This window comes from Bos indicus x Bos taurus, chromosome 2 (assembly GCF_003369695.1).
Source record: "Bos indicus x Bos taurus breed Angus x Brahman F1 hybrid chromosome 2, Bos_hybrid_MaternalHap_v2.0, whole genome shotgun sequence".
In the NCBI taxonomy this organism is placed as follows: Eukaryota; Metazoa; Chordata; class Mammalia; order Artiodactyla; family Bovidae; genus Bos; species Bos indicus x Bos taurus.
In genome coordinates this window covers 58,362,440-58,378,862 of record NC_040077.1, presented here as the reverse complement: position 1 = coordinate 58,378,862, position 16,423 = coordinate 58,362,440, and the positions used below count along the sequence as shown (strand labels likewise).

Genomic DNA, 16,423 nt, shown 5'->3' with positions numbered 1-16,423 from the left:
TGGAAAGGGCATTTATTTTCCCATGATGTAGCAGAATAAATCACTTGTAGAATCCCACAACTCAGGATTGTCTTTTGCAAAATAACACTATTTTTTGTTACCTAAAATCTTTGAGAACCACAGCACAAAGTTTCTTTTTATTCTACATTAAATAATAGGGAAAACAGAAATACAGCTCTTTAAATTCATGCTGGAAGAGAAGCAAATCTATCATCATTGTCATTGTCCTGATCCAGTACTTATGTAATGTATAAATTATGGGTAACAACCTTAGGTACTGTAGAATCAGCTTAGATAAAATATGACTCCTCTTCCTATCAAGTTATTTCTTTTCAATAAAGTAACTTATAGCTTACTAGTAACCTATGGACTTTGAAGAAAGCTGAGTGCCAAAGAATTGATGCTTTTGAACTGTGGTGTTGGAGAAGACTCTTGAGAGTCCCTTGGACTGCAAGGAGATCCACCCGGTCCATCCTAAAGAAAATCAGTCCTGAATATTCATTGGAAGAACGGATGCTGAAGCTGAAACTTCAATTCTTTGGCCACCTGATGCAAAGAACTGACTCATTTGAAAAGACCCTGATGCTGGGAAAGACTGAAGGCAGAAGGAGATGACAGAGGATGAGATGGCTGGATGGCATCATCGACTTGATGGACATGAGTTTGAGTAGACTCTGGGAGTTGGTGATGGACAAGGAGGCCTGGTGTGCTGCGATTTATGGGGTCTCAAAGAGTTGGACATGACTGAGCGACTGAACTGAACTGATGGTCTCTAACTTCTTTTCTATTGAATGATCTCAAATCTTTATGTATCTCTCATTAATTCTTTGTGTAAGTAAAATTTATCTTTTACATTTGTAGGATTCTTGGCTCAGTTCAGTTCAGTTAGGTTCAGTCGCTCAGTCATGTCCGACTTTTTGCGACCCTGTAAATTGCAGCATGCCAGGCCTCCCTGTCCATCACCAACTCCCGGAGTTCACTCAAACTCATGTCCATCGAGATGGTGATGCCATCCAGCCATCTCATCCTCTGTCATCCCCTTTTCCTCCTGCCCCCAATCCCTCCCAGCATGAGTTTTTCCAATGAGTCAACTCTTAGCATGAGGTGGCCAAAGTATTGGAGTTTCAGCTTTAGCATCAGTCTTTCCAATGAACACTCAGGACTGATCTCCTTTAGGATGGACTGGTTGGATCTCCTTGCAGTCCAAGGGACTCTCAAGAGTCTTCTCCAACACCACAGTTCAAAAGCATCAATTCTTCAGTGCTCAGCTTTCTTCACAGTCCAACTCTCACATCCATACATGACCACTGGAAAAACCATAGCCTTGACTAGACGGACCTTTGTTGGCAAAGTAATGTCTCTGCTTTTTAATATGCTCTCTGGGTTGGTCATAACTTTCCTTCCAAGGAGTAAGCATCTTTTAATTTCATGGCTGCAATCACCATCTGCAGTGATTTTGGAGCCCCCCAAAAATAAAGTCTGACACTGTTTCCACTGTTTCCCCATCTATTTCCCTTGGCTATGTGACACATAAATATGTTTGAGTGTTTCAGGAATTAATCTACACTTGTCCTTTTTGGTTTCCATCCTTTCACTGCCATTATGGCTAATGGCTAGTGTCTGCCATCTTGTGTTGCTCTATGCTCTGGGATGCTGAGCCCTCTGGACTTCTTTTCATGGGTCCTCTCGCTGAGTGACTTCTGGTTGACTTTGACAGTGGGAGATGCTGTCGAATATGAACAAGGATAAGAGGAGGGAGAGACCTGGATATTCGTTTCTTTCCTCTGCTCTTCTTTGAGCAGTGGCTACATGTCCTGGACCACAGCTTTTCCTGAGCTTTCCTCATTCCTGCAGCTTTCATTGGCTCTCAATATACTACTTCTTCCTTTATTTCTTAACCTAAGGTACTGAAAGCCTCCAGCTATTGTTCCTCGCTGTATTTATCAGTTTTTACTGTGGCAACAAACAACTGCAAAGTTTCAGTAGCTTAAAACCATTTGTTGTTGTTCCAGTCACTCAGTTTTGTCTAACTTTGCAACCCCATGGACTGCAGCATGCCAGGCTTCTGTGTCTTTCACCATCTCCCGGAGCTTGCTCAAACTCATGTACTAAGTTGTACATGTATGTACAACATGAGTTGTAGTTATGCTATACTAAGTTGCTTCAATCATGTCTGACTCTTTGCAACACTATGGACTGTAGTCCCCCAGGCTCCTCTGTCCATGGGATTCTCCAGGTGACAACACTAGAGTGTGTTGCCATGCCCTCCTCCAGCGGATCTTTCCAACCCATTGAGTCAGTGAAGCTTAAAACCATAGACACTTGTTTTTGGCTCATGTTAATGCAAGGTATGAGTCAGCTGTGGCTCAAATTCCAAGTGTCTTCTCATTTTAAATTCCAGATTGAAGGGGTATGATGCTTTCATGACAGAGGGTAGAAACTCCAAAGACAGCCAACACAGCCCCCACAATTACATGGAAAGCTTCTGCTTGGATAGGACAGAGGTCAAGTCTATTCACATTCAAGTGGCCAAAGCATGTAACATGGCCAAGCCTAAAGTCAAATAAGTCAGGACATTTACTTCTTCCTTAGGACCCTCAGATGATCTGATCTTTATTTCTTGCTATGACTCTGGATAATAGAGTTATCTAAAGGGGGGGAAAAGAACATTTATTCAAATGATACATAATCTCTCTGAACTCAAAGGCAAGGATTGCAGGTAGCCCCTGGGAATGAACTGGAATTCATTCCAGTTCAGACTAGTGTGCTGGCTATTTCTCATCTGTTTCTTTCTGTTTGCTTCCCTCTTTCTGTTTCTGTAAGATGGTTTCATTTGCTTCTTTACTTGCATGATGGGAACATCATGGCCAGCAGTCCCTAAGCGTCTCTAGGTCCTACCTTGTAAAGGTAGGACTTATGACAGGCTTAGAGTGCAACAGGTGCTCATTTCCAACACTATTGAAAGACTCCAACTGGCAAGACCACGTTGTAAAAAATAGCTGCTGGGATCCAGCAATGTAATTACATTGATTATAGCAAAGTAAAATTGATAGGAGATGGTGGGAGTGGCAAGACCATCCACTAGGTGCTCACTATACAGATAATGTTTTGGTCATAGGCTTTCCTTTAGTCATCAATATTTTGTTAAACAGCATTTATAAATAAGTAAAATCAATTTACTTTTGCTTTATCTTTTAGTTTAGTGAAATATCTATTCCCTACTTAAGAAATCTGGACTTTAAGAATTTAGCTGTCACTTGTTTTTAAAATCAACTTTCTCTGTGCAGGGCACCATGTCTAAATATTCAACTTCTCCTAAAGGAAGAAAAGAAACATCTTGGGTAGATATCTCTCTGAAGATGCCTGAGAAGTCCAACTACTTGTTTCCTGCATATATTACTTTAAGCCTGGTATTAAAGACATTTTCACTGATATACCAAGTACTTTGGAGGGAGAGATTTTGAATAAAAACAATGAAATATAATTAGTTACACAAGCTTTGTTATGACTGCATTTTATAAAAGTAATAGAAAATAATTAAAAGAATATTGTGCTTTAGGGTTCTTAACTCTCTGTTATGTTTCATAATTTATGTGAAATTTACTTTCACCTCAACACTGCTGTGAACCAGGTATTCTAACTCCATTTTGAAGATGAGAAAACTCAGAGAAGTTCAGCAAATGACTCAAAGTCATGCATGCATGCGTTTATGTGGTACTAAGTTACTTCAATCATGTCTGACTCTTTGCAACACTATGGACTGTAGTCCCCCAGGCTCCTCTGTCCATGGGATTCTCCAGGTGACAACACTAGAGTGGGTTGTCATGCCCTCCTCCAGGGGATCTTCCCAACCCAGGGACTGAACCCGTGTCTCTTATGTCTCCTGCATTGGTAGGCAGGTTCTTTGCCACTAGTGCCCACCAGGTTGCACAGCTATTAAATGGCAGGCTCAAGACACAAATCTAGGTTGAGCTGACTTCAAAGTTGGTACTTATTTGAAAAGTATCTAGGATGGTGTCAAACCCATGTGTCAAGTTGTGTTAGTCATGTCTGACTCTCTGTGATCCCATGTACTGTAGCCAGCCAGGCTCCTCTGTCCATGGGATTTCCCAGGCAAGAATACCAGACCCATAGTAAACATCAATAAACACTATCTCTCCTTTCCTATATAGACTCTTTCACTTTGTTATACTGTGATTTGAATGGTTCTTTCAAGAAACGAGTGGAGTGGGACTATGCTAATGATAGACTACATTTGCCTCATTAGTGCCAGCGGGGATCCAAGATTGAGCTGGCTTCCCAGATGCCATTGAGCTTAACTCTCTTAATGAGGGTTTGTAATTTCTCTTTGGCCAAATTCTGCAAAATTGTTTTATGTTTTGGGGACTAGAATTATTCCGTGGGACCTCTGTTTGTTATAGTGTGGATGACAAGAAAGAGAAAGTAGAGATGGTCCCATTACTCATACAATCCTGGGGTTATTCCATTTTTGAGGACATATTGAGCCATACAGCATTTCTCATATGATTTACCAAGGAAATGTATTTAGTGTCTTTATATTCCAGTAAAAAATTTTGTATATAAGATATAATGGCATATTTATCATGTTACCATACTGTACCTATTGCAATGACATAAAAACTGTGTATATATGCATGTATACACACATATCTTTATATATGGGTACAGATAAGAAAAATATATTTAATTTATTGGTGATGAGATTCTTATTATTATTTTAAGAATATTTTAAAATTAATACTTTTTGCATTAACAGTATTTAATATTTTTAAATTATATAGAATCTAGAAAGATGATTCTATTTGTAGGGCTGCAAAGGAGATGTAGACATAAAGGACAGAATTTTGGACACAGTATGGGATGACTTGAGAGAATAACATTGAAACATATACATTACCATAAGTAAAATAGATAGCCAGTGGGAATTTGCTGTATGATGCAGGGAATCCAAAGCTGGTGCTCTGTGACAACTTACAGGAGTGGGGTGTGGAGGGAGGTTCAAGAGGGAGGGGACATATATGTATGGATGACTGTTGATTCATGTTGATGTATGGCAGAAACCATCACAATATTATAAAGCAACTATCCTCCAATTAAAAATAAAAAGTAAATTAATAAATTTAAATTAAAAATACTTGATATTTGAAAGTGATTTGTTGAATTAAAGAAGGAAACAATAACAAATAAACATCATAAAGCTTCAACTAAACAAATGCACACAAAAGGGAGAATCTGGGGAAACTGAATAAAACATTTCGAATCATTTAAAACACTTCTGAACATATTCATTTATCTCTGCCAGGGTACACATGGTTTTTATACAATAGTTTTCCTTTGGAGAGGAAGCAGAGTGGTGGGAGTGAGTACTTCATTGTGTATCATATTGATACCTTTGGAATTATGAATCTATGTAAGCATGTCACTGACAAAAAACAAAGACAGGAAAGAAAAATATACTCTTCTTTCCTGTTTTATTAGGTGAAGTAGAATTAGCATAATTCTTAAAATGCTGTTTTATTATCTTTTAAGAATTCTCCATCTTTATTTTTTAATGAGTCATTAAAGCAAATGTTTTAAGTACATAATTTCCTATGTTAACTTTTAAAGCAGTATAACATCAGCTAGAAATTACTTAAAGGGCAATAACTTTATTTGGGCATTGTGGGACATTCCAAAAAAGTATAAAATATGATTATATTTTATATATATATATATAATATATATATATATATTTTGGTGAACTTTGGTGAACTTACTCTTTTCTTCTTTGATGATGGAACACATGAAATATAAACAGTAAGGCAAGATAAAAGTTGTGTGTATGCAATTATTACTGTAATGCCTGAGAGACTGAAATAATTCAAATAGAGATCCAAGTGGGCACACAGATAGAGATCTTATGCACCATTTGTATTACTGTTACTGAAGAGAGTGTTATGTGTTGGTTCCTGCTGCTTTGCTGCTCAAAATCCCATAAATATTCATTGGTTAGCTCTAGTAATTTTCTTGTGGAGTCTTTAGGGTTTTCAATGTAGAGGATCATGTCATCTGCAAATAGTGAGAATTTTATTTCTTCTTTTCCAACCTGGATTCCTTTTATTTCTTTTTCTTCTCTGATTGCTGTGGCTAAAACTTCCAAAACTATGTTGAATAGTAGTGGTGAGAGTGGGCACCCTTGTCTTGTTCCTGACTTTAGGGGAAATGCTTTCAATTTTTCACCATTGAGGATAATGTTTGCTGTGGGTTTGTCATATATAGCTTTTATTAAGTTGAGGTATGTTCCTTCTAATCCTGCTTTCTGGAGGGTTTTTATCATAAATGGATGTTGAATTTTGGCAAAGGCTTTCTCTGCATCTATTGAGTTAATCATATGGTTTTTATCTTTCAACTTGTTAATGTGGTGTATTACATTGATTGATTTGTGGATATTGAAGAATCCTTTCATCCCTGGGATAAAGCCCACTTGGTCATGATGTATGACCTTTTTAATATGTTGTTGGATTCTGTTTGCTAGGATTTTGTTAAGGATTTTTGCATCTATGTTCATCAGTGATACTGGCCTGTAGTTTTCTTTTTTGTGTAGCATCTTTGTCTGGTTTTGGTATTAGGGTGATGGTGGCCTCATAGAATGAGTTTGGAAGTTTACCTTCCTCTGCAATTTTCTGGAAGAGTTTGAATAGGATAGGTGTTAGCTCTTCTCTAAATTTTTGGTAGAATTCAGCTGTGAAGCTGTCTGGTCCTGGGCTTTTGTGTGCTAGAAGATTTCTGATTACAGTTTTGATTTCCATGCCTATGATGGGTCTGTTAAGATTTTCAATTTCTTACTGGTTCAGTTTTGGAAAGTGATACTTTTCTAGGAATTTTTCCATTTCTTCCAAGTTGTCCATTTTATTGGCATATAGTTGCTGATAGTAGTTTCTTATGATCCTTTGTATTTCTGTGTTTTCTGTTGTGATTCCTCCATTTTCATTTCTAATTTTGTTGATTGATTCTTCTCCCTTTGTTTCTTGATGAGTCTGGCTAATGGTTTGTCTATTTTATTTATCTTCTCAAAGAACCAGCTTTTGGCTTTGTTGATTTTTGCTATGGTCTCTTTTGTTTCTTTTGCATTTATTTCTGCCCTAATTTTTATGATTTCTTTCCTACTAACCCTGGGGTTATGCATTTTTTCCTTTTCTAGTTGTAAGATATAAAATTAATACACAGAAATCCCTTTCATTCCTATACACTAACAATGAGAAAACAGAAAGAGAAATTAAGGAAACAATTCCATTTAGCATTGAAATGAAAAGAATAAAATACTTAGGAATAAATCTACCTAAAGAAACAAAAGACCTATATATAGAAAACTATAAAACATTGATGAAAGAAATCAAAGATGACACAAACAGATGGAGAAATATACCATGTTCATGGGTCAGAATGATCAATATAGTGAAAATGAGTATACAATCCAAAGCAATCTATAGATTCAGTGCAATCCCTATCAAGCTACCAACAATATTTTTTCACAGAACTAGAACAAATAATTTCACAATTTGTATGGAAATACATAAAACCTAGACTAGCCAAAGCAATCTTGAGAAAGAAGAATGCCTGACTTCAGGCTATACTACAAAGCTACAGTCATCAATACAGTATGGTACTGGCACAAAGACAGAAATATAGATCAATGGAACAAAATAGAAAGCCCAGAGATAAATCCATGCACCTATGGACACCTTATCTTTGACAAAGGAGGAAAGAATATACAATGAAGAAAAGACAATCTCTTTAACAAGTGGTGCTGGGAAAACTGGTCACCCATTTGTAAAAGAATGAAACTAGAACACTTTTGAACACCATACACAAAAATAAACTCAAAATGGATTAAAGATCTAAATGTAAGACCAGAAACTATAAAAATCCTAGTAGAAAACATAGGCAAAACACTCTTCAACATAAATCACAGCAGGATCCTCTATGACTCACCTCCAAGAGTAATGGAAAAAAAAAAAAAAAAAAACTCATGGGACCTAATTAATAAAAGCTTTTGCACAATGAAGGAAACTATAAGCAAGGTGAAAAGACAGCCTTCAGAATAAGAGAAAATAATAGCAAATGAAGCAACTGACAAAGAACTAATCTCAAAAATATACAAGCAGCTCCTGCTGCTCAATTCCAGAAAAAAAAAATGACCCAATCAAAAAACAGGCCAAATAACAGATATTTCCAAAGAAGACATACAATGGCTAACAAACACATGAAAAGATGCTCAACATCACTCATTATCAGAGGAATGCAAATCAAAACCGCAATGAGGTACCATCTCACGCTGGTAAAATACTGCTATCCAGAAGTCTACAAACAATAAATGCTGGAGAGGGTGTGGAGAAAAAGGAATCCTCTTACACTGTTGGTGGGAATGCAAACTAGTACAGCTACTATGGAGAATAGTGTGGAGATTCCTTAAAAGACTGGAAATAGAACTGCCATATGACCCAGAAATCCCACTGCTGGGCATACACACTGAGGAAACCAGAATTGAAAGAGACACATGTACCCCAATGTTCATTACAGCACTGTTTATAATAGCCAGAACATGGAAGCAACCTAGATGTCCATGGGCAAATGAATGGATAAGAAAACTGTGGTACTTACACACAATGGAATATTACTCAGCCATTAAAAAGAATATATTTGAATCAGTTCTAATGAGGTGGATGAAACTGGAGCCTATTATACAGAGTGAAGTAAGTCAGAAAGAAAAACACCAATACAGTATACTAATGCTTATATATGGAAGTTAGAAAGATGGTAATGGTGACCCTATATATGAGACAGCAAAAGAAACACAGATGTACAGAACAGTCTTTTGGACTCTGTGGGAGAAGGCAAGGGTGGGATGATTTGAGAGAATAGCATTGAAACATGTATATTATCATATGTGAAACAGATAACCAATCCAGGTTCCATGCGTGAGACAGGGTGCTCAGGGCTGGTGCACTGGGATGACCCTGAGGGATGGGATGGGGAGGGAGGTGGGAAGGGGGTTCAGAATGGGGAACACATGTATGCCCATGGCTGATTCAAGTCGATGTATAGCAAAAACCTCTACAATATTGTAAAGTAATTAGTCTCCAATTAAAAGAAATAAATTAAAAATTTTAAAAAGCCAATAAATAGGCCAGGTTGATGGAAAGGAAAGTTTGTTTTATTTCAGATGCTGGGAACATGAGGAGGAGGGTGGGGGACATATGTCCACCTGACTCTCCCCCCTGCCCACAAGCAAGGGGTGAAAGACATCTTGTGGGGCAGGGGCTACATAAAGAAACAGCAGATCATCTAACAGTCATCTTCAGATTGGTCATTAGTGGTCTGACCAGCATCATCTTGAATGTTTCAGGTACAGTTAATCTTCAGTTCCAGGGTCCAATTTTTCCCATTTCTTTGCGGTCAATTCTTGGAATTGTGGCAACTCAAGTCCTGGGCACAGTCTGGTCATCATGTAGTTAACTTCTCCACCTGAGGCTTTAGTATCCATAAGACAGCTCACAGAATATGGCTCAGAATATTATCTACAGCCCTTGAGAAAGAACTAAAGGTCTTTGCCAATGCTTAATGACTACATTATTATTATTTAGTCTCCTTTGACTGTTTTCCTTTGTTTCAGCATTTCTCACTTCTCAGATTAAACTTGTTCTTTGAAGTTTTCTACAGGCAAAAGGCAGGCAGAAGACACAGTGGGGGGGGGGGGGGGAGGGGCGGGCAGGGTGCAAGGACCATACAGTCCTGCTCCATTTTATTAGTTAATTCACGCTAAGATGCAGTAACAAATCCATCCCAGTAATTCAATGGCTTAAAGAATAATATACATGTTTATTTCTCCTGTAGAAGTCCAGGGTGGGCTTTTGGTTAGCTGGGTGGCTCTCCTTCATGGTTGGAAAGACACTCAGATGGACAGTTGCTTTGCCCTCTTTACTGGGCAGCATCTCAGGTCCTTTTAGTTATCTATCTGAAACAGTTGAAGGGACAATAGCATGGACAAGTCTGATGTGCTTTTACATAAATTGACACATCCCTTGCTCTCATATTCTACCAGCTCTAGCTCAGCAACCAGGCCACATACCTCACTGCTTTAGGGGTAGGGTTATGCAGTCTAGCAGGCTGGCCACACCCTTGACCCTCCCACTTCAATAGGAGAAGGCAGAAGCTCCATGCTGGTGGCCAGCTGACTGTAACACAAATACAGAACATCAGTAATTTGGAATAATAAAGAAGAGAAAGAATGGCTTTATCCAGGCAGGAAGAACAATATAAATAACCAGGCTGTTAAACCTCACCCGGTTCCCAATTCTTTCTTTTTTTTCTTTTTTTGTCCTCTGCTTCTTTCTTTTTAAAAAATGTTAATTAATTAATTAATTAATTGTTTGGCTACACTGCATGGCATGCAAGATAGATCCCTGAACAGGGATTGAACCCATGCCCCCTGCAGTGGAAGCACAGAGTCTCAACCACTGGACTGCCAGGGAAGTCTCTCCAATTATCTGATAAACAAAACCTATTCTAGATCACTTCCAAACATGTTTCCATCTTTTATATTTCTGTGGTTCTGGGAGCTAGCATTCAGTGAGTATCACATTAGGCTGGAGCAGTGTCTTCATCTTGGAATGGTGCAAGAAAATTCATGTTAGGTGGGTAAAGTGAGTCTTGAATAGTCACTGTTTTTTGTAGGAGATTTTTTAAAAATCAAGTGACAAATAATGATCAAGTACCTACTATATACCAGATACTTTGTCCTGTGCTGTAGAGGGCACAGTCAACTCATTCCTTCTGAGAAGAGATTACAGACTATTTATGGGGGAGCTGAGAGGGATAACAAAAAGGGAAGATTACAAATGAAGCATAATGGGATATGTTTCCAGGGTTCCAGACCTTGCAGTAGGGGTTAAGACATGAGGTGAATATTAAATGACTCCTGAATATATCTTACAAGATTTTTATGAAGGAAAAAAAAAACCTCTAGCAAGAGTTTGTTTGCCTGAAATTTGTCACTGACAATGGGAGACATGAAATTTCCATTCATTGAAAGTTCTGATTAACTTGAGGTCAACTATAGTTTTAACTGCAAATAAAAATGCATGATGCCACCCTCTATTTTATAGGCAATGAATTAATTTAAAATTCTTTATTAAGTAAAGTTGGACCTTTAGGCTATGGAGACATTCCACCCCATTTACCTATTTCTATGAAAATATATTCTCAGGTGTTAAAATCTGTTGAAAATTCTGTCAACTCCCATGCTCTACTGCTGTTAATTCTTAGCCAGTCATACCTCTAATACATCCTAGGATGCTCATCTTTGGACAAAATGACTTTATTCTGACTTTACTTTTGTGTAGTTTAAGCTTTAAAAAATTTGTTTTCATAGATGTATCACAATCTTGAGGATTTGCAGAGAGAATGTTTCCAGACTTTTTCATGTTTAGTTTTGGCTTCTGGGTTATGTCTTCTTATAAACTCACTGCAATTATTTTTTGTTTTGTTTTGAATACCTGCTTCAACTTACCTTTCTACTGTAACACAAGACCTGGGACAAGGAGGCAGGAGACTTGCATTTCAGTTGGCTTTGTCACTTACTCAGTGGTCATGTCCTTGACTCTGATGGGGCCCTGGTTTTGCTTATCTGTCAAATGAGAAGTCTGAACCAGAAGATAGTGTAGGCTGCACTCTCTTTGAAATACTATTCTTCTATACATTAATATTGGTTTACTTTTCTTTATTTTGTTATCAATCTACTCATTTAATTTTCATTTTTCAAAGGGTCTATTCCTTCAGCCATTTTCAAAAGTATTGTCAGAAGCCCATTTGAACCACGGTAACCAGTTTCTTAAGATGCAGATTTTTAATTCCTAATTTACTAACTCCATTTACTAAATCAGAGTTTCTAAGGAAGTACCTCTCTGTCTTTAATGTAAATACAAGTCATGTGGTGATCTTGTTAAAACGAAAACTCCAATTCAGTGTTGGAGGCAGGACCCGAGAGTGTATTTCTAACAGGCTTATAGGTAATACTGCTAATGTGACAACTGCACTTTGAGTATTTAAATATGGACTCCCTAAGCCATAATGGCAGCTCCCACCCAGCAGAACCATGTCTCTAATGGAGATAGGTTTAGCCAGTTGCAGAATGTTTAAGATGTAGTAGTTGTGCCTAAAATGTAGCATGTAGCATTTGGGTCATATAAAGTTCTTCAAATAAAGAAGAAAGGTGTTGCAGAATAACAGTGTTGGACAATAAAGATTACAGGATATAATATGCTATGAATCAGCTTCTCTTATGAACAGACATGTTAGAGGACCATACTCATTACTGCCGGGGTATTTTAGATCAGGAGAATGTGTTGAAATTTCAAGTACCAAGTAGAAGAATGAAGGAAAATTGTTTTCTTTTCACTGATTACTGCTGTGCTACATGGTGTCCAAAAGTTTTGTCTTTTTTATTTTTTAATTTCCCCTCCCCAGATTTTACAGCAGCTATGGGTGGTATGATCACCTTGTTCATAGTCATGGAAATACAGCCTCCTTCCTGATTCTGTGTGGTGATGAGTAATAAGATTGTTTCTGCAGAGGGGTGAAAAGGTCTTAAAACTAGTTTGCTTTCTCATATATAGAGAGATCCTGAGAAGATGCCTAACATCTCCCTGAAGATTAAATTTCTGCTAGTGTTTTAAAAAAATTTTTAAATTAATTTTTTATGGAGGCATAATTGACACACAACATTATATTGTTTTCAGGTGTTCACTCTATTAGTTTAAATCTCATTTTAAAAGGGTCTGTTTCTTTATATTTTGAACAGTTTGTGATTGGGCATAAAATTAGCTCACGTGAACATCCTTTTCCTCAACTGCAGTACTCTAAGGCAAAAGTGGCTTTGTAGGAATGTGTGCATTTGCATGTTTAAATGGGATCTGATTTATATTGTGCCAAGCACCATTACTGACAATTATGTAGGCTTTGAAATGAAATTATGTCTAAAAAATATATGTGGCATATGTTCTACGCCAATTAAAAAACATGCCTGAGGAACTTTCTTTCTTTATTTTTTAATCCCACAAATCCTGCTAAAATCTAAGAATTTTGCAAACCGATTTAGTTTTTTCTTTATATAGATATAGTGTTTATACCACTCAACTTTTGAACATTAGACAATTTAAAACCACCTTTCATTTGTAATAATAAATCTTAATGGAAGCTCACAGAATTCTTACCAGACACCAAGCTATGTGCCAAGTGGTTTGTATGGATTATTATTTTACTCTGCTTTATAATGTCCCTGGCCTTATTGCTCTGTTTAATATGAACATATGGAAGATCTGAACGCTCAGTTGATAATGCATACACACACGAGCACACGCACACTAAACCATTGTGAAGAAAAGAAACAAGAACAATCTTTAAAAAATCAAAAACTTAAAGTCATGTGACAGATTTAGGAAATTCTTTTTATTTACATAGAAATGTGTACACATACTTTCTCTGTACACAGGAGATCTAAGTGTATATACACATATGGTTCCCACATATTTTACAGTAAATAGTAGTTTAATCTTGTTCCTAGGTTAAAATAAAATGATGTCTCAAAGTATTTCACACCAACCACAAAATTACAAAAGCACCCGATGAACTCAGAGCAAAAATTTCAAGCCTGTATTACCACACACTAAGCCTAGTACAATTTTTACAAAAGACAAAAAACAAACACTGTGCAGGTATCACCAGGAAAAGGAAAGGACTAGAGATGCAAAATAGACGAGAGCTGTTGGCTTTTTGAACAACGTAGTAAGAGCATTTTACAGTAAGAGCATTTTGTTCTTCCTTCGGTTGTCAATCCAGTGTTTTACTTTGATATTTTACAGATAAGAAGGGGGAAAAACGTTGACAGCTATCGTAAAAGGAGTAACCATTCCATGAGTCTTCCAGGTTCTAGAAACACTTTTTTTACTGGCCAGCCAGATTCTCTCTCTATGCTAATTCAAAGATCATCCACTTCTATGACACAGATGACATTTGACCCCCTCAGAGAAGATGAAGAAGAGGTGGTTATGAGGCAACATTCATTAGAAGTTATCCCAAAAGCCTAGGGAGTCATGTGTCTTGGTTATTAGCATGATAATAACTAGCATTGTTTAAATAAACTCCTTATTTCCACAATTTGATCCTTAATTTAAATAGCTAAATGCAAGGAGAACTTAATCTAACAGGCTAGAAATAATGAATACATCATCCTGGAATTTCCTCCCAATTCCAATCTTTCTCCCATTCTAGCTAGCCTAGGAAACAATTGCTTTCTCTCAATTTCAAAGTTGTTCTACACAGGTATACAAAAATCATACCACCAAATGAATAGAATTAGGTTACAGGGGGAAAACAGAGTTGTGATATTTTTGACAATCTCACATCATTGAACCTGGCAAAGTAATCTAAAAACATCCTGATCGTCATCATTGTTGAACTGACTTACAATACATCCAGATTTGCTTTTTTAATATACCAATATTACTACTCAGATGAGAATCCTAAGGATGGTGACCAACCCAAGGGTAAGTGTTTAAATCCCACTCCACTCAACTCTAGCTCAGATAATAATGTGTTTCATTCCACTGGGGCATTGTAACTTCACACATGAGTTTTGAAGCAAATTTTACCCCTTCATCTCTCATATCACTAACAGCACAGACATGGGAAAAAAGACAGCAATAAAAAAGAATTCAATGTCAGAAATGTGATTCATCTATCAAATACAATCTTTTCAGTTACTTTACTGGATCTGCTATTTTTAAGGTAACTTTCCAAAACATACTTCAAAGGCAGGCCCATTTCAAGAGCAATGTTTATCACATGCATTATTTGGTTCTTTCCTGTTCCATGTTGCTACTACCATCAACTCTTAGAGAAATAAGAATAGCTGGAGGAGTCAGCCTTAGGAGAGAGATCTTATGAGAGAGTGATGGTTTCATACACAGTTTGACTGTTTAGATTAAGGTACTTATGATCATAACAAACACATTTCAACTTTTAAGATGTTTCTTTTTCTTTTTTAAATGTGAAAACCTTATAGGGAATGAAGGTTCACTGCCAGAAACAAAAGGGATCCTTTGCCATGGAGAGCTGAGCTTGGTTCTTGGTGGTTCTATTAATAATTGAGTATATATTTATCCTTCCTTTTATTGGCCATGTGAAGATTCAGCCAGAAGATAAGTAGGGAGTCTCGCTATGGTAATTGTAGTCAGGACAGACCTTTTGCACAAGTTTATAATCAACACTGTAAAAGGCAATGTAGATGCAAATGACCTTGAAGGGCTTGGAACACAACCAGGATACGTGGCTCTGAGTCTGCTCCTGGTAGCAGATCTTGGATGGGTCAAAATTGCATAGGGCGGTCTTCTTGGCCCGATCTGTTTTTTCATACTCAATGCGACAGTTGAAAGATTTGGATTCCTTGGTCTCCAAGGTAGACTGCGGGGAAACTTCAAACTCTACCACTTTGGAGGGGGGTACCAAGCTCACTGAAACGTTGCCCAGGCCGGTGGAATTATGTCGGAAATAAACACTGAAGGTTCCATTTCCATGGTCAACGATTTTCCCCGTGATGAGGAGGTTGAGTTTCACAGTTTTAATGTTGGAATGGAAGTCACCCCATCCAAACATTTTCTTAAATTTTCCTGTTTTCACTATTGGCCTCCTTTTAGTTCTTGCCAATGGCTCCTGAACTTCCGTGATGTTGGCCAGCCAATCCCAAAAGTTCTCCATGCTGTCCGCATAGGCCAAGTGTCCAGGCTTGGGGACTGGAGACTGTTTAACAAACAGGCGCAGAGGGTTGATGATCCGCGAGTGCACCACGTTACCCACCAGGGTCCCTGTGGCATCTTTGTCTTCCCAATCCAGTCCCTCCGTGGCATGCACCACCTTCTCACTGTCACAAAACAGCTGTTCGAAAGGAAGAAAGAAAAATATACTTTAGGTTGGGCTGAGAGTCCACACATACCAAAGCCAAAGCACTGGGGCAATTCTTGTAGTATTTCGCTTCCTGCTAAATACCATTTCACATACACAGTGGGGCTCTGCAGTGTAACAAGATGACCATGTCATTCAAGCAGTATAAATCTGTGAGTACAAACATGGAAATGATGTGATTAGGAAGAGAGGACAGTTGGTTTTTTGTATACGCAGGTTCTGAATCCACTGGATTCAACCAACACTGAATTGAAATTAAAACTAAACAAAAAGTCCCAACTGCCCCCAACTCAAACACAGAAATTTCCAAAAAGCAAAACTTGAATATGTCACATTCTGGCAACTATTCACATTGTATTAGGCATTATAAATAATCTAGAGATGGTTTAAAATATACAGAAGTATG

General features: G+C 37.6%; 1 protein-coding gene across 1 annotated transcript in view; it reads right to left on the bottom strand.

The window, feature by feature from the left end:
• Positions 1-13,484: 13,484 nt before the first annotated feature.
• Positions 13,485-16,423, bottom strand: part of NXPH2 (neurexophilin 2) — a 127,964-nt gene continuing 125,025 nt past the window's right edge. The window contains exon 2 of the mRNA XM_027561715.1: positions 13,485-15,990. Coding sequence (XP_027417516.1) covers positions 15,247-15,990 — 744 coding nt within the window. The 3' untranslated portion in view covers positions 13,485-15,246. The remainder of the gene's footprint in view (positions 15,991-16,423) is intronic.